This window comes from Nelumbo lutea, chromosome 1, assembly GCF_056320005.1.
Source record: "Nelumbo lutea isolate HS-2025 chromosome 1, American lotus-T2T, whole genome shotgun sequence".
NCBI classification, from domain to species: Eukaryota; Viridiplantae; Streptophyta; class Magnoliopsida; order Proteales; family Nelumbonaceae; genus Nelumbo; species Nelumbo lutea.
In genome coordinates this window covers 161479456-161503731 of record NC_142684.1, presented here as the reverse complement: position 1 = coordinate 161503731, position 24276 = coordinate 161479456, and the positions used below count along the sequence as shown (strand labels likewise).

General features: G+C 38.8%; 1 protein-coding gene across 1 annotated transcript in view; it reads right to left on the bottom strand.

Annotated features, from left to right (window-relative positions):
- Positions 1-23792, bottom strand: part of LOC148878778 (dolichyl-diphosphooligosaccharide--protein glycosyltransferase subunit 2-like) — a 33247-nt gene extending 9455 nt beyond the window's left edge. Inside the window, exons 1-9 of the mRNA XM_088973320.1 lie at positions 23506-23792; positions 23046-23238; positions 22853-22942; positions 22466-22528; positions 22265-22340; positions 22093-22157; positions 18594-18648; positions 3796-3911; positions 3582-3697 (exon numbers count right to left, since the gene is read on the bottom strand). Of these exons, the coding sequence (XP_088829446.1) occupies positions 3582-3697; positions 3796-3911; positions 18594-18648; positions 22093-22157; positions 22265-22340; positions 22466-22528; positions 22853-22942; positions 23046-23238; positions 23506-23645 (914 nt within the window). The 5' untranslated portion in view covers positions 23646-23792. The remainder of the gene's footprint in view (positions 1-3581; positions 3698-3795; positions 3912-18593; positions 18649-22092; positions 22158-22264; positions 22341-22465; positions 22529-22852; positions 22943-23045; positions 23239-23505) is intronic.
- Between the last annotated feature and the right edge of the window lie 484 nt (positions 23793-24276).

The following is a 24276-nucleotide window of genomic DNA, read 5'->3' as shown; positions in this document are numbered from 1 at the left end:
AATGTGGTTTGGGGTTCGGACACCACACGACCCGACCCGTTTCGGATTCGGGTCGGAGGGTCTGTGTGGATAATGGTTGGACCAGACGACCCAAACCGGGAAAAGCAAACAGTACCGAACAATCCGATCCGAGGTCTATTTCGGATTCAGGTCGACATAGATGGGTATATGTTGGATCGGGCCAGACCATGTTGAGCTGGTCCGGACTTGGGTCAAATTGATTTGGATTTATATTGGGTGAAGTGTGTTGCTTCAAGACAAAACTAAATTTAGTCAATAATTAATAGAAAATTAATGCACTAATTATAAATTATTTAATTCAAATGAAGAAAAAAAAAGGCTAAGGAATTAATGCTAATGTTTGTAATGGTTAAAACCCAACGGTTATCCACAACCCAACCCATTTAAATGGGCGAGTTGGGTGACGGGATGATCACACAACCTGCCAAGTAAATGGGTGGGTTGGGCGGGTTAGATACTGGGTGGGTTGGGTGAAAAATTGCCACCCCTAGGTTTAAGCACTTATGTTAAATTACACTCAAAAGCTCATACTTATAAAATTAAATAGAAATTTGTACATTAAGTGACGAAGACAAGAAATTGGAGAGTAGAGAGGTAGGTACGCCAGTGAATCACATTAATTGGTAAACCCACCTTTGACCTAAACCTATCAAGATGGGTTCAGGTCAGTCTCAATTGAGTTTTGGCCCAGGTTCAGGTTGCTGGCGAGCAATATCAAACCCAACCTATTGGCATGGTGCCACTCAATCTATACTACCTATAAAAGAGTGAATTCCCCTTTTTTCTGGACTTTTCATTGGACGTTTTCTATCCCTCTTGTCTAAGCACACAACGGGCATAAAGAGGGCATATATGTCCTTTGCTCTAATTTCAGAAACTGCCCACTCATAACTGTTCAGAAACTACCCACTTATAAATTATAACCGTCCAGAAACTACCCATGAATTATAAATAGTTTTGTCTTAGAGATATTGCCACATGCAAATGCATGTACACGTTTACTATTAACTATAAATATAGCAATAGTTTTAGTGTTCATGGGACAGGTTGGGTCAGCTTCAGTAATCCTAACTGTAAATATAGCAATGGGTTTGGGTTGATCCAAACCCAACCCATTGGAATCCCTATAGAGAGGAATAAAGAGATAATATGAACTCAATGCAGAATATAAAAATGTGCACATAAAGAACATCTTTCAGAAGACAGATCCAAACAATCCAATTTCAATAGTCCAATGAACCACAGTTATTAAAAGAAAGTCAAATAAGCCAGACTATCAACTAATGAAGATAATTGAAGCAATACCATGACAAGGTGAAATAATTCAACAAATATTTTTAAACTGTTCGCCAATCATAAGAGAAACAGGTAATCTGTCTCGTGACATTATCAGTTAAATAAAAAAAAAAGATTTAAAAAAGGTAAAATTTTTCAAACTATTTTTTTTATCAATAACTGTGGATTGAATTAATATTAAAAATATAAGAAAATTACAGGGCAAGGGGGCTAAACAATCTTAGCTCCCAAGAACAACCATTAAACATCAAAAGAACAAAAATTACAAGAAAGCCCAAAAAATAGAATGCCTGTTCACCCCTTGTCTAGCTAGACCATCTGCCAAAGAGTTCACACTTCTTTTTACCCACACTTCTTTTTACCCATTTGTATTGGATTTCCATGTCCTTAGTCAGCCACTTGAATTTCCTCTTTTCATTACTGTAATTCCAAAGTCTAAGACTATCCTCTTTCAGCCAGTTTACCACCACTTCAGAATCTCCTTCTATGATCAGCTTATTAATGTGCAAATCCTTGATTCTTTGTACCCCTTCAAGAGCTGCAAGAATCTCAGCTCTCAAAGAATCTCCCACCCCAACTGGTCCAGAATACATAGCTAACAGCTTCCCTTGTTCATCTCTTAATACTCCTATTCTGGATGGCCCTGGATTGCCCAAGCTGCTGCCATCAAAGTTCAGTTTAACAAAGTCATGGGGTGGGGTAATCCAACAAACATTTGAGGCCTTCCTCATTGGAACAAGTTCTGCTATTCCTTCCACTTTCTTTGCAGCTCATCAATTGAGAATTCTGCGAACAGTGCCAAGGTTTTCAGCCAGTGTATAACCCTAATGTGGATGACCTCCAGCATTGCTTCCAAACTATTTTCCTTGAATAAATTGACACAAATACGTCTTTGCATAGAAAATAAAGGCACCCAAAAGTGCAAATGCTACTAGTCTGAGTGTGTGGAAACAAGTTTTATTTGGAAAAATGTGATGTTTTACTCTTTTTATTTCAAACCCTTCCCCGGCTCAAGAGGAAGCCTGACTGATGGAGGACTTGAATAGGACAAAAGGCTCTAAGTTAAATTTCAGTTGGTTAGCTTGCTGTTACGAAAAAAGTTAAGGGATTTGGACTGAAATCTCAGGAACTTCAGACTTTCTCAAGGGAGAGAAAGTAAGAAAATTTCATTACTTGAGTTCTAGAGGGAATTCTGGTCTAAACTTTTGTAGTTTTATTTGTATTGGTGTTATATGGAGGGTGCTACCATTAAATTGGGGGTCTGAATAGTCTGAGTATAAGTTCCAAGGAGAAAAGCTATCATTTTAGATAAACAAAGTGGAGAAATATTTGAATTTCTGAAAATCTTTTTGACCAATAGTTGGAATTTCTGAAATTTCACACTTACCTGAGGGGTGATCATTTCTAGACTGGCCCAGAAACCTGGCCCAACCCACAAATTTCTGGGCTTAGGCCTAGATTTGTGCTCAGGCCTGGCCCGGGCCTAGGCCTGCATAGTCAGGAAATTTGTGGTCTAGGCCTGGGTCTAATATATATTTACCATATATAAATACCTTAAGCCAACCCTGGCCACAATATATGTATATTAATATATATTTACCATATATTAATACATGGTGAAACCAAGGATCCCCATCACTTAATCTTCTAAAAAATGTGAAACCAAGCATCATTTTCAGTTAGGTGTGATTGTTTGTGTACATGAAGAGAGAGAGAGAGAGAGAGAGAGAGAGAGAGAGAGAGAGGTGCCAGGATGAACATCTCATTTAGAATTTCAGATTGGCGTTGAAATCAACTAACAGCCCAACAGGTTGTTTAGAAAGAGAAATAAAAAAAGACCGATTGTACTGGGGAGAGGAATGCCAGGTTAACCTTCATACTCTGATTTCCCTTGTACTATGAGTTAGTCAGCCCTAGAAGCTGCTGCTCTCGCTACCCATTGCTAGTGCAGGAAGGTTCTTGTACTCTCTTGTTTGACCAATAGATTATTAAATGAATTGACCGTGTTACTGATTGAAATAGAAACATTTTATTGATGACTTGGGAAGCTTGTACTGCTTGTATATATTGATGCTTTTCTAATAAAATTTGAAGTTGCTTATAAAAAAAAAGGAAAGAAAATTCTTATAAAATAGATGACTCCATAAATTTAACTGGATCAAAGATCCAGCTAATCCAGTCCGAGGGCAAGCTGGCCAGGAGTCATAACCATCCAGATAAGTCCATGTTTCAAAACATTGTAACATTCTCAGAACTTTATGTACCTGTTTTTCTCTAAACAAGCTAATGAGTCTAACTGGTCAAACAAGTCCTTGGCAGTGCCAGGAACTCCAATGCCAAGGAAGAACTTTGCTAAACCAACAATTTTATCTCCAGGAAGCTGCAAAGATCAAAGACAAATATTAAATCTAACAACAGACAAGAAAATAGCAAGTTAATGAAAAAAAATCATGCAGATGAAGTGATGCCTGAACTCACATTCAGTCTCCCAGATGTAACAGAAGCAAATGATGTTACTCCACGTACTACTGATGACGTAGTTGAAAGAGTGCCCTGGTCCTCAAGTTTATCATCAAAGTACAAGGCCCCATCACCTATAGTTAGCCAAACAGTTCCATTAAATAGATGCTGGAAAAGATATACACAAAGGTTGGGCTGACAAAACCCAAGGCTGTCCACAATGCTTTTTGTGGGGTTCTAAATCTTTTTTTTAAGCAGAAAAGGAAACTTAAGAAGATAGGGCTACATTTTTTATCCAAATGAATGGTCTGAACTTATGTTTAACAAGTTCTTAAAAAGATAGGAATGGCAATGTCTCACAAAAGTTTCTCTCAGAGATCTCATGGGGGAAGGAGGAGATGGGAAGCTGAAAACTGGTACAAGAGAAGGGACAGATGCGAAGGCAAGGCCAAGCTTTCCTTACAGTAAGGCTGTGGTGGCAGGAGCATGGCCGGATTTCGGACACACAGAGTTGAAAAAGGTGGAGGACAAGCTGATAATAGTTACAGAGGCTCATGGTGTTGAAGCAAGAAGAGAGTTCCTGCACAACTGCTTGAGGGGGCATCAAGAGGGTTCAAGAAGGCCTGAGGAGGAGGGGTTTGTTTTGTACTGACAGAGTTTCCATGGACTTAAAAATTTTATCCTGGAATATAAGAGGTCTGGGTTCTGGAAGGAGAAGATTGGTGCTGTGTGACTCTTCGAAGCTTTCAAAGTTGAAGATTGTTTAAACAAAATTGAAAAAGTTGGACGCTGCTATTGTCCGAAGTATATGGGGGGCAGCTTCTGGCAGTGCAGGGGGTTTGTTGAGTCTATGGGATCCCTCTTTCTGCAGTTTATTTCTAACTTCTAGATGGGAATGTTTGCCAAGCGACAAATGTTTATGGACCAACGACTGTCTCCTGGCTGATTTCTGGGAGGAGTTGGCAGATAAGAGGGGCTCCTTGGCCTATCCTTGGGCCATAGATGGTGATTTCAATGCGACTCTGTCTGTTGAAGAAAAAATTACAAGGAGTGGAAGAACAAGTTCGATGAGGTTATTTGCTGATTTTATTAATAATATGGAATTGATGGATATTCCCCTACAGGGTAACAACTTTACCTGGACCAATAATCAAGAAAATCCTACCCTTGTGAGACTGGACAGATTTCTAATATCTTCAAATTGACATGAAATCTTCCCTGATTTTAGGCAGATTTCCCTCCCTAGACCAGTTTCTAATCACAACCCTATTCAGCTTATCTGTGGTTACCGAGAGAAAATCAGAGTCCCTTTCAAATTTGAAAATGCATGGTTTGAGGAAGACAATCTTATTCCTCTAATGAAGTCTGTGTGGAGTGAGCTTCAAGGTGGAGGGTTCAAGCTCCTTTGTTTTGGCAAAAAAACTGGGCGCACTCAAAGATAAGCTAAAAACCTGGAAATTGGAAAGTAGCTTGAAATCGGATACTGAAAGGAAAGCATTACTGAGTATCATTGAAGAAATCGATAGAGCAGATGAGGTGGGTCCCTTATCTGAAGAATTGAGGCCGAAAAGATCCCAAGCAAATATCAGTTTTGAAAAATTGGTTGTAAAGGAAGAAATTAAATGGAGACAAAGAGCTAAGGTCACTGGTTAAAGGAAGGTGATGAAAACACACAGTTCTTTCACAAAATGGCAAATGCCTGATCTAGAGCCTCCTCAATAAAAAAGCTGGAGTGGGAAGGTAGAATTGGGGACTCAACTGCAGAAAGTAAGTCACCCCTTCCTATGGACCTTCCTTTCAAGCAGTTGAATGAAGATCAGAAACTCTTGCTTGAGAGACCCATCACAAAGGAGGAAGTTAGGGCATCAATCAAAAAGATGGAAGGTGATAAATCTCCAAGACCGGATGGTCTAACAAATCTTTTCTATTAAAATGTTGGGACTTTGTGAAACAAGATTTGATGATTGTTTTCCAGGATTTTCACTCAAATGCTTCTCTGCAAAGAAGCTTAAATGCCACTTACCCTTGTTCCAAAAATTGACAAACCATGAATATCAAGGATTTTAGGCCAATCAGCCTTTTACACAGTTTCTATAAAATCCTAGCTAAAGTGTTGGCTGAAAGGATGAAAGGGGTGTTAGGCAGTGTAATTTCTAATAGGTAGTGTCTTTGTCCCAGGGAGGCAGATGTTAGACTTAGTTCTCATTGATAATGAACTTATTGACTCCAAAAGAAGAGAGGGAACTCCGGATTTGATCTGTAAACTTGATATTGAGAAAGCCTATGACCATGTTAACTGGAGATGCCTGGATTTTGTACTGGAAAGAATGAATTTTGGGCAGCAATGGAGAAACTGGATCAAAGTGTGTGATAAATCCCCTAAATTTTGAGTCCTAATAAATGGGCAGTCTGCAGGGTTTTTTGGCAGTTCCAAAGGCTTGGGACAGAGTGATCCCCTCTCTCCCTTGTTGTTCATCTATGTCATGGAAATCCTCACCCTTTTTAGCAAGAAGGATGTAGCCTCTGGTTGTTGGGAAGGCTTTGCAATCTCTCCTGAAAGGGAAAAGGTCAACATCCTCCAATTTGCAGATGAAGGTTAATCTGAGTAAAAGTCATATTACCCCAGTGGGCCAAGTATCAAATTTAGAGGATTGTGCAGAGGTGATGGCTTGCCCGGTCGAGTTCCTCCCGGTGAAGTATTTGGGGCTGCCTCTTGGGGCAAAATGATCTTCCTCTTCGTCTTGGGTCCCAGTTATTGAGAGAATGGAGAAAAAGCTGGCATCTTGGAAGGCAAAATATCTGTCCTTTGGGGGTAGAGTGACTTTGATCAAGAGCACCCTCTCTAACCTACCCACTTACTTTCACTCCCTTTTCCCTATTCCAAACAAAATAGCAAAAAGATTGGAGCAATTACAAAGGAATTTTTTGTGGAGGGTTGGGAAGATGAAAAGAAAATTCACCTTGTAAAGTGGGATCAAGTGTGCCTCCCTAAGGAAGAAGGGGGGCTGGGAGTAAGAAATCTGAAGAAATTTAGTTCACCTCTTTAGTAAGTGGTTATGGAGATTTGCTTCCGAAAGGAATGCATGGTGGAGAAACCTAGTAGCTGCTAAATATGGGGTGGAATGGGGTATTGAAGATCAAGAGATCCTCCTGTAAGCCAGGGCAGTTCTCTTTGGACAGGCATAATGAAGAATCTCCCTACCATCTTAGAAGGGATCAGCCTTAAGGAGGGTAAAGGAGATAGAATAAAGTTCTAGAAGGACCCCTGGTGCATGGAGGGACCTTTGGCAGATGCTTTCCCTATTCTTTTCCAATGCTCTGTTCATCAAGACTCATCAGTAGCTGAGAATTATAATTTTTCTGGAGATACCATTATTTGGACCCTCCTTTGCAGAAGGAGTCTATTTGATTGGGAGCTGGAGGAGTCTGTGGAGCTGTTTGGGCTTCTTCAAAACCAGAAGATAGATATGAATCTGGAGAATGAATGGAGCTAGAAATGGAACTCAGATGGTTGTTTTTCTGTTAAATCCTTGTTCATCAAGCTGAAAAATTCAGGTCAATCGAATTTTCCTGCAAATCAGACTTGAAATCAATTTAGCCCCTCCAAGGCTAACTTCCTTGTTTGGACAATGGCTCTTGATAAATGTTTGACTAGCCAATCTGGAGAGACGTTGCATTCAGATTTCGGACCCCTCCTGGGGTCTGTGTGGTTCTTTTTCAGAAACTACAGATCACCTATGCATTCACTGCCCAACTTCCTCCATGGTATAGGGACATTTCGTGAAAGCTCTGGAATGAGCTGGGTTATGCCAAGAACAGTCTAGGATCTGCTGTACTGTTGGAGAGTTGAAGGCCTCAACAAGAAAGGAAAATTAGTGTGGAAGACCATTCCTGCAGCTGTTTTGTGGTCTATTTAGGCTGAGAGAAATAATAGAATTTTCTGTAGTAAAGCTAAAAGCCCTGAAGAGTTGGTGCAGAGAGCTGTGGGCAAGTTGATCTCTTGGGTGTCGGTTACTAAGGAGTTTAAGCATCAGAATTTGGCTCACTTGTTTGTTTCTCAGTCTTGGATGAGTCTGTAATCTGATTTGCGCTCAGGCAGTCTTTTTGCCTGGGTTTTGTTGTATTGTTCTCCTTTTCTATCCGAATAAATTTACTTTACCTTTTCCAGAAAAAAAGTAAAGATACAAACAGTAGACTAATACGACTCTGGATCTCCTGCCCAGAAGAACTCTACCCACGCCTACCCACAAAACACTACCTCTGAGCATCTGCCAGAGTTGTCTGATTGTCTTGCATGCAAGGAACACCATCACGGATAAGACAAATAATTTTTTTTGGCAAAGATGAAAGGCTTCCTGGCACAATCATGTGCATGTGTGTGTGTGTGTGTGTGTGTGTGTGTGTGAGAGAGAGAGAGAGAGAGAGAGAGAGAGAGAGAATGTAACATTGCACCGAGTTGATGATCAACTATGAAGACTATCACTTTTAACTGTTGGTAAGTAATGATAGGAGAGGTTTGTCCATTGTGCATATGACAAAAAGCAGAAACATAGTAGAGAAAGAACCCAAAGAAGGCATCACCAAGATGACTAAGCTCCCTTGGTTGGGCACCTTGCTGGAACACCTTCACTTTCAGAAATAAGGTGCCCACCCAGGCGACAAAAATTACAAGGTAAAAGCATTATTATGATATCATTAATATTGCTGCATCTTACTAATGTGTGTGTTAATACATTCTATTATATACTATAAACATAATTTATACTTTGTTTTATAGTTTTATTGTTGAAAGATCCTAAGGTTTTGAGAAGAGAAAAAGAAAGAATATAAGTATAAAGAGTTTTTCTCTTTTGTTTTTTCTATTATCTCTCTCTTACATTAAATAAAACAGCAACTCCACCCACGTTCTTTTTCTCTTTTACTTTCTCTCTATTCAAACTTTTTATCATATAAAACTATAGCCTTCTTTGGTTGCTAATTTGATGCAAAATTGCCCCATTAAGTAAAATTATATTAGGATTGTTTTTGAAAAATAGTGAAATTAATATGTTTAAAAATACTATTTTTTATAAGCAAGTAAGCAACAGAAAAAAATATATTTTTTATAAGCCTTTTGTTAGGAGGTGGTGCTTCAGAAGATTAATACTTTGGATAATTTACAAAAAAGATGACCGAATCATTGCCTCTCCCCTCATGTTTGTTGCCTTTGTTTGGGAAATGGTGAGACAGTAACACATCTCTTACTTTCTTGTCCCTTTGCTTCTTGTGTATGAGATTGGTTTTCTTCCTTATTTGGCTGCAGGTGGACTACTCCCCCGAATGTGACAAGTCTGTTCAACCCAAGTTTCTTCCTACTTTCAAAGAAAAGGGGAAGAGTGATGTGGAGGGCAACAAGAGTAGCCATTCTTTGGTCTTTATGGGGAAAGGAATAACAGAATATTCCAAGGGGCACAAAGATCAACAGAACAAATCATTGACTGTGTAGCCATTAAAGTCATACATTGGCTGAAAGTAAGTGATTTATTTAAAGATTTTTCAGCGGATGATATATAAAGGGGCTGGACAGCAGTGGCAAACTCTTCAACCAGACAACCTGCATTCAGCCCTCTTGGACACCAGCAGCACAACAAAGGGTAAAATTAAATTTTGATGAAAGCTCCATGGGTAATACAGGATCCTTGGGAGCTGAGGGAGTCTTTAGGGATGGGGAGGGCAGAATGGTGGCACTATACTCTGGTCCCATAGGAGTGGGAGACTCTTTGAGAGCTGAAATTTTGGCTCTCCTACAAAGCCTGAGATTTGTCAAGCAATGGGAATTTCAGAACTTGGAGGTGGAAGGAGACTACAAATTGTTAATAGGGTGGCTGCAAACAAAGAAGTTGGGTGTATGTGAAGTTCAGACAGCAAATAAAGGAAATAATCTGCTTGGCAAGGGAAGTTGAAGTAAAATTCAAATGGGTAAGGAGATCGGCAAACTCTGTGGCAAATAGTTTGGCAAAATAGAGGACGGACTTTCAGGGAAAACTTATTTTGGGTTGTACTGTAATTCTTGATGTTATTTTGGGGTCAACACTCTGTCTGAGTGGTTGACGGTGTAAGATGTTTAATTAATATCCTTAATGAAAGTTACCGTTTCCAATAAAAAAAAACATAAGCAACAGAAAAATTATTCATTGATTAGGGGCGTCAAGGGACCGGTTTTGGGGTTGGACTCCATCCAAATCAAAATCAATTTGGACGAACTGGACGAGCCAATAAGACATTGAATTGGACCAGTCCAGACTTAATGGTCCAAAGTATTTATTGGATTGGATTGGACCTAGTTGGATGGTCCATCTATAATGGATTATATTGGATTGGGTCAGATTGAACCAATATCCGGTCCATTGATAACAGATAAGAATACAAGTGTCAATCATAGTTGTCAAGGCGACGCCTAGGCAACAAGGCGCCCTTTGAGGCTCACGTTGCCTAATCGCCTAGCAGTTTTGTACTATGTATTGTAAAATACTTTTTTATTCTTTATTTTTTGATATTATAATTATAAAATAGGCACTATTAAACTAAAATACTCATTTTGTGCGTTTATATACTAATTTGTTTTTATTATTTTCTTATTTGTTAGGATTTAATCAATGCAAACATTGCTAAATGCTGTATTGAACCCTCAAAGACTTTAAAACCTGAACCAATAAGTAAGGTCTAATCAACACATTTTCTACTACTACTACAACACATTTTTCTTTTCTTCTTTTCCTATAACAAAAATAAGGGTTCAGACCCTATATTTTTTTAATTTTCTTTTCCTTCTTTTTTTCTGCTCATGAATATGTTGATTTTCTATACTTTAACATGAACTCTATACTTTTCTTATGAAAATTATGAATAATTATCAAGGGAATATGGCTATGGTACCTAGGGAACTACCCTAGGATCTATATTTTCTATATATAAAAAATCCATCACCTAGGCGCCCCCTGACGTCCAGCCTCGCCTTGGCGCCTTGAAAACGTGTCAATGGACCAAGTTTGGGTTGGAACAAATCTAAATTAAAACTAATTTGAGCAGATTGGACGGTCCAGAGATTAAATTGGACCGGTTCAAAATGGCCCAAAGTATCGATTGGATTGGATTGGACCTGGTCCAACTGTAATGGACTCATACTGGACCAGATCAGATTGGACCAAATCCAGTCCAATTGACACCCTTATGGCGACCTCCCCTTTTCCATATTTACATTTATAACTTTACCATATCAACACTCCCCAAAACAATTCAGCCCAATTGACTCCTTGTTAGAAAGTGGATCAACCACAATATTTTCTGTTCTGTAAGTCCAAACCCAGCCTACATCCAGACCTCTAGCTAATTTCCTCACCTCCCTCAAAGTGTGTCTATGTTGCCAAGTGCTTTGTGTGCCATTCTTTAGCCAGCCTATTACATTCTTAGAGTCCCCTTCAACCAAAATGTTGCTCAAATTCATTCTCTTACAGATTTGCAGACCTTGAAGTAAAGCTTTCCTTCGATTGGTCCCAAATATATGACTATGAACTCCTCATTTATATCTCTTACAACCCCTCAAAATACCTGTGGGTCCCGCATTTCCAAATGCTACAACCATCAAAGTTCAGCTTCCAAAGGTGCTCTGTTGGTTTAGACCAAACCCTAGATCTGATTGAATTAGTGGTAGAAGACTTTGCCACCTTCTGCATGCCCCTTAAAATATCTTCCTTTGATAAATGCTCAAAGCCTTTCACTATTTTTACCCAGTTTACTATCCTCCACTTAATGGTTTCTATGATCTCCTCCTTGGGCCATTTCTTTTCATTAAAAATCTGATTGTTCCTATCTTCACAAATGGACCTTAAGGTAGCCGCACTTGTACTGTTGTACATCTCCACAGAGAATAGGAATACACCCAACCTACCACCAGACATAAAACCTGTTCAACCCTTCAACAAGCAAATCATAACCTCCATGCCCTTGAAAAGACCCACCAACATATGTGCACTAAACTTCAACTTAACCCTGCACAACTGTTTTATTACTCAATTGTATCAATCGACATGAACAGGAAACTCCTTTTTTTATAGGAAATGGTAACTTTCATTAAATTTAGGGAAAATTCCCAATACCCCCTGTACTTTAGGCCAAGTGCCAATTTAGTACCCAAACTTTAAAATGCGACAATCTAGTACTCGAACTTTTAATTTGCGATGATTCAGTACCCAACATTAACTCACCGTCAGTCAGAACCATCACGTGATATCAAGTGTGGTTTAAACATTTTCCGAATGCCAAAACTAACCTTTATGATAAGATTCAGACCATTTTACCCTTTTTCCCTAATTTCCTTTCTCTTTAATCTACACATCAACTCCTCCAAACCCCACTGGAACTCCGCACAAGCATCATTGCTCTCCTGCTTCTGTTGCCACACAAGGTGGGCTTGGTTGTTTAAGGAGCAATTGAGCATGTTGTTTCTGCTTTGCAAGGTGGGACACCCAACTGCAAGGCCCTTGCAGACACTATTCACTCTCCCTTTCCCCTCTTGTCATTGTCGTTGTGAGTTGCAGCACCGGCGAATCTTTACTCTCGACAACAAACCAGCAGCGGCAATCCAAAACAACCCCCATCTCCGGTCTTCCTCTCCCTATCTCTTTCTTTCTTTCTTCTTCTTCCTCCTCCTCCAGCTCCCTCTGTTTCACTTTTAACAGTAACCGCCGCTGCAACTTCGGGCAGCGGTGGTTTCTCCGCCCACCTGTACTCCCTCTCTTTCTTCTTCCACTTCTCCTTTCTTCTTCTTCTTCTCTTTCTTCTTCTTCTTCTTGGAAAACCCCCTGATTCGTCATTTCTTCCCTGTGAACGAATAGACGCGACGGCGGCATTTCACCACTGCTGCAACCTGCAACTCGTCACAGCAGTGGCATATTGGAGTGCATCCAGTCTCAGTGTCGGTCTCTCTCTCTTTTCTCAGTTTCACACAACTGTCGTTGATCTGTCATTACCACCACGACCGAACCCATGATGATCTCGCATGGCAGCACATCCCTGTTTTCACTGCTGAAGTTGACTCCCTCATCTATATGAGGAATTAGAAGCTGCACAAGAAGCTACCCCAACTGTCCTCTCTATTCGAAGCAGATCTCCTTTCAGATCTGATTAATTCGCGTTCGCTCGCCTCATCGCTCGTTCACATATCGAATAAATCGAATTCGGCCAGGTTTCTCTTTGTAGCAATCGATTTCACTCGGGCCAAAATCCCAATTTAGGTAACGCCTGTTCTTCTGCCGCTTCTTAGTTTTGTCATGTGATCGATGAATTTTCTGCATCTTCAGCTGGAGGATAGAGACCGGGCTGATTCAGCTCCAGTAACTCTCGGTATCAGCCCAGATTTGATTGTTCGTTGTTTGTTATAAAAGGTTTCGTTGTTTATACAGAAAATCTTCATATTGATCGTCTGAATTATCGATCAAGGAATGGAAGAATGCAAAGTAATGTATCTCTGAAGCTCTGCTCCTCCAAAGGTGTACAACTTTACAGAACAATCTGAAGCTCTGAAGGAAGAATGCAAAAGAGTGTACCTCTGAAGCTCTGCTCTTCCTCCACACAACCAGAAAATCAGAAGCCCTAACTTACAGGCAATCTACATATAAAAAGCCAAGAATTTCTTCAGGTCAGAGATTATAAATATGGAAATTTCCGGTTGCATTCAATGTCGATTTCAACTTTTCTGGCGCCGCATTCACTTGACATCACCGGCAGAATTGATTTCTTCGGAATTTCAGGTAATAGAGTGGGTGAACAGTGGTTCCCACTTGCAAAGAAAGGATTATAGCTTGGGCATTTTTGTCATTTCGAAAATGAATTCATGCATTGCTCAAAACCGCAGGTGGGCAATTATGTCTTTTTGTATTTTGACTGACGGTGAGTTAACGTTGGGTACTAGATCGTTGCAAATTGAAAGTCCATGAACAGAGGGGAGATCCATCATATGGATGGCCGAACCCTGCAGGAGGGTTGGGCGAAATTTCAAAAATTTCTTTACTCCCTTCCGGGAATTCTATTCCCAATTTAGAAAAGTGCATTTTCAAGGTTCGTTCTTGTAACCAAACCAGACCAAATCTAAAACCAAATTAAGGGAGGGATATAGCTGATATGGAATCCACGCAAGAATGCTCCTCCCAACGTAGGTGTTCATGCCCAAAGAGAGTACCAAATCCTCCCTCCACTGAAGATGACACAGCTTTGGGTGAGGCAAGATCAGCAGATAGTTCTTCACCAAGAACTAGTGGTTCTTTTGCAAGAATCGAATAGGACAGTGAGCACAGCTTCTAGATTGTTTCTTCTTGCAAGAAACAATATCAAGATCCAATCTTGAACGAATCCAAGAACTGAAGATCAAACAGGGTGGGGCGGCAAGAGTAGGAAGAAAAAGAGAAGGCAAGAGCAGTCTAATTGTGTTGTCTTCTCTCTATATTCAGCAAATGTGTTCTTGGAGGTTCGCCCTACTCTCTTATTTATAACCTTAAAGAGAAAATTTTCTAATCCCATTAGGAGTTTCCTAATCCAAATATTTTATTTGGATCTTGACTCTTTAAGTGATAAAGATAATCTCTTATCTTATCTGCAGATAAAGATCAACCTTCCTAATCAAATTAGGAGTTCCAATGACCTAAATCTTTATTTGGATCTGGACTCTTTAAGTGGATAAGGATAATTCATTATCTTATCTGTTGATCCAAATCCCAGATCCACCCCTATTTAATTAATCTAATTAACCTAGTTCCAAATGGGCTTTTAGGCCCATTAAGCTTTCAGGCTCACTTCCACTTTAATGCTGGCTAACTTGGCTCTCTTTGTATGGCGTGGGATCCTATCATTGATCTACACATCAGCCACATGGATTCAATCTAGCCTCTGTTACAAGGCCTGGCCGAATTCACTGATGAATACAGTGAACCCCCGAGTCCATCACTATGGGCTCTCAATGGGCCCAACATTTACACTAAATAGTCCTTGGGTCCAATCATCTTATGAAAGGCCCAAGGACTGTGGGCAAATGCAAGATTAGCCCATTAGGTATAACCCTCAATGGTCGTACACTTAACCTCTCAACCCATAATGATCAAACACTACCCAACAAGAGAGAACCTCTCCCTCGGCTGCAAAGTGCAGTGTTGCACTCTCTACTCACATGGATCACAGGAATTAAAACCTTTCAAAAAACATTTTGAAACCATATATATGTATATCTCTATATAAATATATTTTGCAAAAGCAAAGCTCAATGGTTGAAATCAATTGCCGGCAGTTTAGGTTTCCATCAGAGAGAGTACATCCCAATCATTCACTTTGTCCAACAAAGGAGTTGATCCTATCACTATGACCACCCACTCAGATGAATTCTTAGATTGTCCCAACATACCCAGATTTTGACCTCTCCTAAGAATCTCATTGATTGGCATATCAAAGATAGCCCAATCCAACACCAAGTGCAGCATCATAATCGAGTCTAGGGGTCAGGTGTAACATTCTAGTTTTGCCCATCTATCTCCAAGGTCTAGGGCAATACTGGAATTTTGGTATGGTTCAGGGTTTCAAGAAAACCCACATTGCATGTACCTCAGGTCTCACCCTAGCAGCTAAGACAAGCCACCCCAACCAACTTGGCGGTACATCAGTGTCTGACGACTGTGAAGATTCTAAACTAACACGAGTCTCATATGTGTCTAGTTTAAGGGTATTATACAAAAACACACCATAATAACATGAATCAAATATGTACTTTATTCATTTACAATAAATGTCATAATGTACATCATGCTGATTGGAGCTAAGGGCATAAACTATCTATAGTCCGGGTACTAGATTGTCGCATTTTAAAGTTCGGGTACAAAATTGGCACTCGACCTAAAGTACAGGGTACCTATTAGGCATTTTCCCTTAAATTTAATATGAGAAACAATACAATTGTCATCTACAAAGACATAAGATGACCCCTTGCTTTGCTAAAGTGTTAACCAAAGCATTTCCTGACCTCCTAGTCCATTTAAAATGTGCCCCCAGCTCCTTTGTTAGGTTCAATTATGACATGAACAGGAAACTCTTTGCTTCTCCTTATTAGCTTTTTTAGTTTTAATGGGCTCCACCCCAAATACCCCCCCCCCTCTTTCATTCTAGCAAATACTTTCAACACCTGAACAGTTTGATGGTTTATCTAGGTCCTAAATCACTTTACTGCATTAGGAATCTTGTTGATAACTTTAGGATCCTTAAGATTCTCGACTACATTCTTCTCAAAGAGCTTCTCTTCTACCACCTTAACACCCTCTTTAAAACAATCGCCTACAACTCTAGAAGACCTCAACCTATCTTGATCATCTCCATTGCTTATATTAGAATCACCACAATATGTCCAATTTTCAATGCTCCCTCGCCTTCGGAGGTTTACAAAACTTTCCTTCCAACTCCTTAAAAGCTTTCTTTTCAAATCCCCCCCCCCAATAAAACATAAGCCCAAGAGAGTTTACTTACCCCCACTTCTTTGTTCACCACTGTCTCCAAATCAATTGATTGAGTTTCATCAAGAAAAATATCACCCTCACTTGAATAATTTTCTTCATCAGAATAAGCCTTAACCACCTCATAATTGAATGTCCAAGTTCTGTATCTCCTTCTCTTCTACAGAAATTTGAACAAGAACTCTCAAAATCTTTCTTCCTTGAATGCCCCTACTCTTCCATCACCCTCTCCTTCTCGTCTCCAATCCCCCCTAACAACCCTGCTTTGTCTTGGGGGTTCCTTTTTCAATAACATCTCTATATCCTCCAGCGGAGACCATCTACTACCAAAAAGAGACAAGAGTCTATCCCAAAATTGGATGTATAATTGTAGGGGATTAGTAGATGAAATGCAGATTCTCCATTTGCTTCACAAAGGACACATATGAGGAGAAACACAACAGTTTGGTCTCCTTTTTTGCAAGGTATCACAAGTGTTGATCTTCAAAAGACATGTCAAAGGGAAAATAGACCAAATACATGAATCAAGAGTTGACGGGTCTAAGAAAATGCCTCCCAAAAACAGAAAGAAGTTCCACCACCAAAACACTTTCAGAGTCTCAAAGGCCTATTCTAAAGCCCAAAGTCCAAGAAACACTCCCATTCAAAACACTCGCCATATCTGCAATGGTTTTCTATTCAAAATTCGAAATGGAATATAAAACTAGAAAGCAGCTTTTGAACACAGTTTCCTCCCACCAATGGTCTTCCCAAAATTTGAATTTGTTACCATAAGCAGCATCTTACCCAATGACCTGACTCAATAGATGAAAATTTTCCAAAATAGCATTCCAAGGAGAAGTGCAAGTGGTTCTATTTGCCAAGTCGAATGGCATATAAAAATAGGAAAGTACCCAAATTTTAATTTTTTTATTATAAAATTCTCATTGCCTAGGTGACTAGGCACCGCACTGTCGCCCAATTTTGCCCAAAATCCTTGATAACTATGGGTGTAAAAAATGAACTCTTTCATAAGAAAGTGACATCAAGATCAAACAAATACCAATTCAGCAAAGTCTTTCAAATACTCATGTTCAGTATTCTAGTCATTTCCCATTGACCTTTAGATATAGGATGAAAGGTGAATGGCACCTTTATAATTAAGGCCACTTATATGAATATTATACCAATGGTAAAAGTAGCAAGGAAGTGATAATGGACAACCATCAAGAGGATGTAAGTGCTGCATTTTTTTTCTTGTCCAATATGCTAAAGCTTTGGATGGTGGACTTCTACAATAACAAGGAGAAAAAGAAGAGATAGAGAAGCCTAGGAAAAGGAAGTAAGTAGAGCTTGCCAGTTGCCACCCTAAGTCCTAACTCTAACCTTTATGGGTTTTTTATTTGATAGTGAATTCTACCTTTATGGTTTCATCAAACAAAAGATAAGGGCTCAGGACAGAATCTCACCACCACCAAGAAAAGGTTCCAATTTCTAAGAACAAACAAGTTCTAACTTCTAATACAAACTGGAATTCTTTCATTATAGAGAAAATGCAGAGTTACATTATATAATAGAACTTAGGTATCCATTCAGGAGAATAAATCACTTCTAAAGCAAGACAAGAGATATACTTCTAACCTGGAGCACAGAAGCAGATTGACTCAGTCATCCACTCAAAAAGCCAATAACCTAGTAACTTTTTATTAAAAGAAAAAAACATACTAGAGGTTTGAGGAAAAATGCTAAAGCTGCTATCATTATTTCAGGGAGTTTTCTTACTAATGTCCAGAACCATGTGAATCTCGCAGGTTCAATCTCATATTGTGATGAACTGGATGAGAAGAAACCCCATTGGGCTGTGGAAAATCAGTTATTTAATGAGAGACACGGGGCACAAGTGCCACGTTTAAACATCTTTCAGAAGGGTACTGAGGTCAACCAACTCAGTTGTATAACCAAGCTACAGGGATATGGAAGGAAATAAGCTATATTGGACCCTATTATGCGGCATGCCAATCTAATTGTGTTTTTCATTTGGTATATGTTGTATGGGAGAACCCCATGTTTGGGCTTGGGATGCTGTAGAAAGAAAAGTTTACAGTGAAGCCCTTTTATGAGCTTATGTGGCATCTATCAACAACTCCTTCTCCAAAGGTCAGTCTGTGCACTCATCTCACAAGCCCAAATTCTTGAGCTTATGAGCATATGCATCAAGCAGTCACACCCAAAAAAAAAGTGCAAGATATATGGGATGGAAAGTTGAGGGGAGGAGAGAACATATGAAACAATTTCTTTTTTCTTAATACATACCATAACTCTCAACACTGTCAAAAAGCTTGGTAATGTCATTCTTCACTGTAGCAATCTGTCAAGAAAAAGTGCATGCTAGTTAGATACCTTTTAACCACATTGCAAGTAATAAACATAGCAATTTCTGGAAAATATACAAGCACAACTAGATTAAGTTATGAATAAGTCCTTTTTTTATCATTAATGAATTATGCATAAATCTTCAATGTCCATTACCACGTTGCTGGGGGCAGGGCAAAACTGCTTGGCTAAACTAAAGAGCATATTCAGGTTTGTTCTTTCACCTTGCAACTGGTGGACTGCAGCTGCACAGTGCTCTCAAATGGGATAGTTATGACACATGAGGACAGAAGTTTCTAACTACATTTTTTCTTAGACAATCACATTCTCTTTTTTTTTTTTTTTTGATTGGTAGCTTTCAAGGAATTTATCAAATTGTGGTCAATGAGGATTGTGCTTAGCACCCCTCATGCTACTTTGAATAGCTTTAGATTACTCCTGAACCCCTTTCCTTCATTAGATTAATCATTGTTCCCTCCTCTGAGTGGTTCCACAGAACATTTGAGCCCTGTTAACCCCTTGTCTTGCTAGTATGTTTGCCATGCCATAGATAACCCCATTCATGTGCATGGATGAATGGCTGGGAAGGTCCATTAGTGTCCAAGGTATGCCAGTGCCAGTTCCCACAGGGCCCTTTACATTGACATGAAGAGCTTCATGACCCCCCCCCCAACACCTCCTCCGGCAATGCTAGATCTCAACTGCAAGTCTGCAAGACCACCAAACCTGCTGTTCCTGCCAAATTTCCGACATTTCCCACCAACACGGGGTAATTTCCCATGTAAGGAATTGATAAGATCTGTTCAAAGAAATCATTACCTAGACCTCCTGGTGGGTAATGGTTAATATAAAGAGCATCAACAATGAGTGGGAGTTTGAAAACCCCAAAGGCGGTTTTTGAAGAAAAACTGCAAAAGGAATTCAGTGAGAAAGAAGAAAACAAACACCAACAACTAGCAAGCACTTGACCAGCTTCAAAATACTATCCCTTCGCTTTGTTCTGACATTGTTTCTCGCGCTTAAAGAGAAAGACAGAGAATAAACCTTACATAGTTAGATTGCTTCAAATGTTGAGAAACCCTACCTACATCTATTTCATAAGTAAGAAATTGAGAATGTAAATTAACATTTGAAATCACAGTTATTGATAAAAAAAAAAAAAATTAACATTTGAAATCTACTTGATTTCTTAATGGGTCCAATACTCCAATTTGATAATATCCAATCCAATCCTATAATATAACAGTTCACCTTATACTGGTCCAATCAAATTTGAAAAGCTTAACGGGCATCCAAACTCCAAATCCAACCTTATTTGACTGGACCCAATCCAAACCCGGTCCATTGACAGCTCTAATGAAATCAAGTTGTTGATTGGTTGGGAAAGATTTTTTATAAAGAACTTTAAAATTTTACTAAAGAATCATCAAAATATGCAAACAATACAAGCAACTCTTGAAGAGGAGTGAGGTGCAACCTCTCACAAAGACTTAAATCAGATTACAATTGATCCCAATACAAAAATTTCCTATTAACCCCTTGCTTTGCTAAAGTGTCAATCATGCCATTTCCCTATCTTCAAACCCATTGTATCCTCAATGTCATGTTTCTAGTTAACCATTTGAATCTCTTCATTACATTGCTATAGCCCATGCTATGGTTTCTGGGTTCTTCAACGGTTCAACCATCCCACCACCACCTTAGAGACCCCTTCAATAAGCAAATTCTCCATGTCCAACTCTTTTGCAATCTGCACCCCTTGAACAACATCCATGAATTCAGCCCTGATAAAATCCCCAACACCTGTTGGTCCCAAGGGCTAAGACAAAGGAACAATATTACTATCTCTGTCTCTAAAAACTCCCCCTACTCTAGAAGCGCCAGGATTTCCTCGGCTACCCCCATCAAAATTTAGTTTAATAAAACCTTCAACAAGAGGCAACCAGAAGAGAAAGAGCTGGTTCTTTTTTAAAGAGGTTCTTGCCACCTCTCCCAATTTCCTCCAGATACCATCATAGGAGAATTGTGAGAAAATGTCCAGTATTCTGACCCAATGTATCACCCTATCCATAACTCAAAACGCTTTGGGAAAGCATATCAAGAACAGTTCACTGTGTTTGACTATTTTCTCCATATTTTTTTCTATCGTTAACACTTCAGCATATTAGGACCACAGAATTACAAAGACCATAAAAGGATATCATGTTAGTGGTGAGGTACAACTAAGGGTGGTTTTAAGAAATGACTGGAAACATTTTCCTGTAGTGGTGAGTCTGGTAACTGGTTAAATGGAGAAAACTTCCCTGAGCACAGCAAGCTACTGTTTTCTGATAGAATTTCCCACATGATTATTCATTTTCTAACCATAATCTGCCTGCCTCTGAAAACAAGTGATTTGTTTTGAGTAAAAGGTGACTAAGATTTTATTAATAAAAGGTGGTACATGAGAAGATGTATACCAAAGCAAAGCAGATAAAGGTTACAAAGGTAGAGCACTATTACTAAAAAAACAATCTCTATGAGCACCAGATTTAGCTAACCCATATGCTACAGTGTCCAGTTCCCTGGGAATCCAGTTCAATTTAACCTAACCTGCATTGAGTCCAAGATGTCTCTAACTTCTGCCAAGAAATGAGCCAAACTCCAAGAAATGAGTTCAATTTAATCTAACCGGCTAAGAGTTTTTCCCTTGGGGGTTTGTTGTAATCTTTCACATCTAATGAAATTTACCTTACCTTTTTTCAACAAAAAAAAAAAACTATGAAATAGAATTTGATATTTGGATCTACCTCAAACACAAGAGAATTCAGACTGGATTCAGACCACAACTCAGTATGTTTATTTCTTTAAGAACAGAATCAATTTCTACGGACTGGTAAGCTCAGTTTTAACTAACTAAACTAGTAGAACATTTATAAACGATTGTATAGTTATTTACTTCATTCAGTAAGTCTCAGAGCATCAATGTTGTTTGGATGGTCAAATTATCTATTTCTAACTCCAATATAATGCAAAAATGTCCACTCCCTAAATTAATGGCAAAGGAAAAAAGGAAAAAAAATCTTCCCAAGCCATCAACCCCATCTGAAGCTACCTCTTTCTCAAAGTCTGGACCTTTTTTAATCATTATTAATGTCAAAGGACTTAGGGGCCATTAATTAGTGTAAAGGTAAAATCTTGGGCTGCCAAGCATGAGAAAAATAACAAAGGTTAGGGCATACCAGTCTACCCCTCACAAGACCCATAGCTGCGGCCAACATTGGGTAATAGGTTTTTTTCTTAATGTCAGAAGACTTCATGGACAATGGCATACTTAAACCAAATAATAAATGCATAAGAATAGCAGCCTTATCATCCTTACATGAGCTAGCCTCCAAATATTGAACTAATGAAGTCTTTGACAGTCAGGACTCAGGAGTAGCACAGAAAGCCACCTTACCATTGATTGATCAACCTCAGAGGATGCTAATGAAACTATTCCAGCAATTGTTTCCAGTGCTATCCCTGTAATAAGGATAATATACACAAAACTTATCTGGGCCATCTGATAGCATTTAACGGCAAACATCATATTATCTTTGTTAAAATACACAAGGAATTACAATCAATACCAGCAGCATAAGTGCTAGATTCAGCAATATTGGAATTAGAACTGTAGCGCCATCTTCCATCACTTTGACTGAGAGCCTGTCAACAATATATCAATGTCAAATTTATCTATCGGCAGTATAAATTCTACTGCTGCAAATGGAAGAAGAGGATGATCGTTATAGAAGTTGAACAATTAATACAGTGATATTGACTATAATGACCTTAATAGAATGCAAAACTCCATCTGCATCTGCCAGATGAACATTGATTTTAGAATCCTCACCCTGCATGACACAATCAAAAAAGAAAATAAAACAAAGGGGTTGATTTTATCAAAAGTCCTATGCATCATGTCAGAGAGTGCAATAAGAAGACTTATCACTTTCTACCTTGGCAAGATTACACCCCCCTTTCTTAGCATTCAATAACAGAAAAGACACAATAATATAGCTGGTATAGAATCTAAATTTTGTAAGACCTGGATAATGAAAACTCGTGCATAGATGGACACAGCTAATAAATAGAGGGGGGGGGAAGACGTAGAATCACAATGATGTTTGGAAAGCAAAACCTACACCTATGTTGCATTGCTTAATAGTAACGGTTACCTTCATAAGTACCAAACCTCCGATTGAGTGGTAGAAATCCAGCAATGAATTTGCATCCTTAATAATGGTTTGAAGCTTTGAAATAGTGCCCTTTAAAACATAAGAAAAATAAATTACTGCTAATACATAGTACTGACTCAATAGACATAAAGAATAAATCAAAACACTGGACAATAGTTCGAAAAAAAAATACCTCAAAAACTTCGGCATTAATATCACACTTCAATATGCTATTAACCCTCAAGGCATAAAACAAATCTTTGGTACTCGAAGATGATGAACTAAGCTTCTCGACAATGAGAAGACATGTGGCTCTACTGAGGTCAACATTCTTTTCTATGCCAAGGATCTGAAATGTTCTTAACGCCTCGTATATTTCTTCTAAGCTGGAAAGATATAGCATAAAATCAATTACTCAGTAACTCGAGTCCTAAGTAATGATATTAAGAGAATGAATTTGTCAACACGGTAATGCGATCACTCTAGTACAGCTTCAAATTCAAGTAGAAAACACTCAACATCTCCAATGTGTAAAATCAAGCATAGTTTGACATTCTCAATCCGATTCAAAGAGATTTAAGGTATACATTATACAAAAAAACAACGAGTAATGGAATTTGAGAATTAGGGTTTAATTGGGGTTTATCGGAGACCTTCCGTAGGATCCATCGTCCGGCATAAACAGCTCCAAAGCAGCAGATCGGTGACTATCCGTGATCGGACGAAAGATCGCAGCTTCACATATAAATAACGAAAGAAGAAAAGGAACCATAAACCCGATGTTTCTGGCCATGCCTGCAGAAATCAAACAAAGGGAATGTTGGGAATTGAATGAACTCCGCCTCGACGACTGCTGAGAGCGTTTTCTCCAAACGAAGGAGGGACGGAGACTTGTGACCTTTTATTGGTAGATTACGAAAAAGTGACACTCTCATTAGTCTGATGTCGGGTGAATGGTTTTTTTGCCTAAATACCCGGAAACGGAATCGTTCAGGCCACCGGTTTTCGGGTCAGTGGTTCGACCGTCTGAGTCAAATGATTTGAACATTTTACCCATTACATTGAAATATTAGGGTAAGATGCATATAAATATCTATCATTACTTTTTTTTTTGCTTCAATCTATTACTACATATAAAAGTGGAAATAAGGAGGTATTGGTTTCAAGAATTTTTCTTTACTAAAATATCCCTCATCTTAAATTTAGTCCATCTCCATTGAAAAGACAGAAAATAAAATAAAATGTAAGTAAAAGAATAACATTAAATACATTCAATTATATCTCATTAAGTCTCACATTTAAGTCATTAAATAAATCACATTCTCTATCATTGAATCCAACATTTATACTTTGTTTATCATCTTAAATTCCACTAATAAATCCATACACAATCATTATTAATAGAGTTAAATTCTATCTTTTTT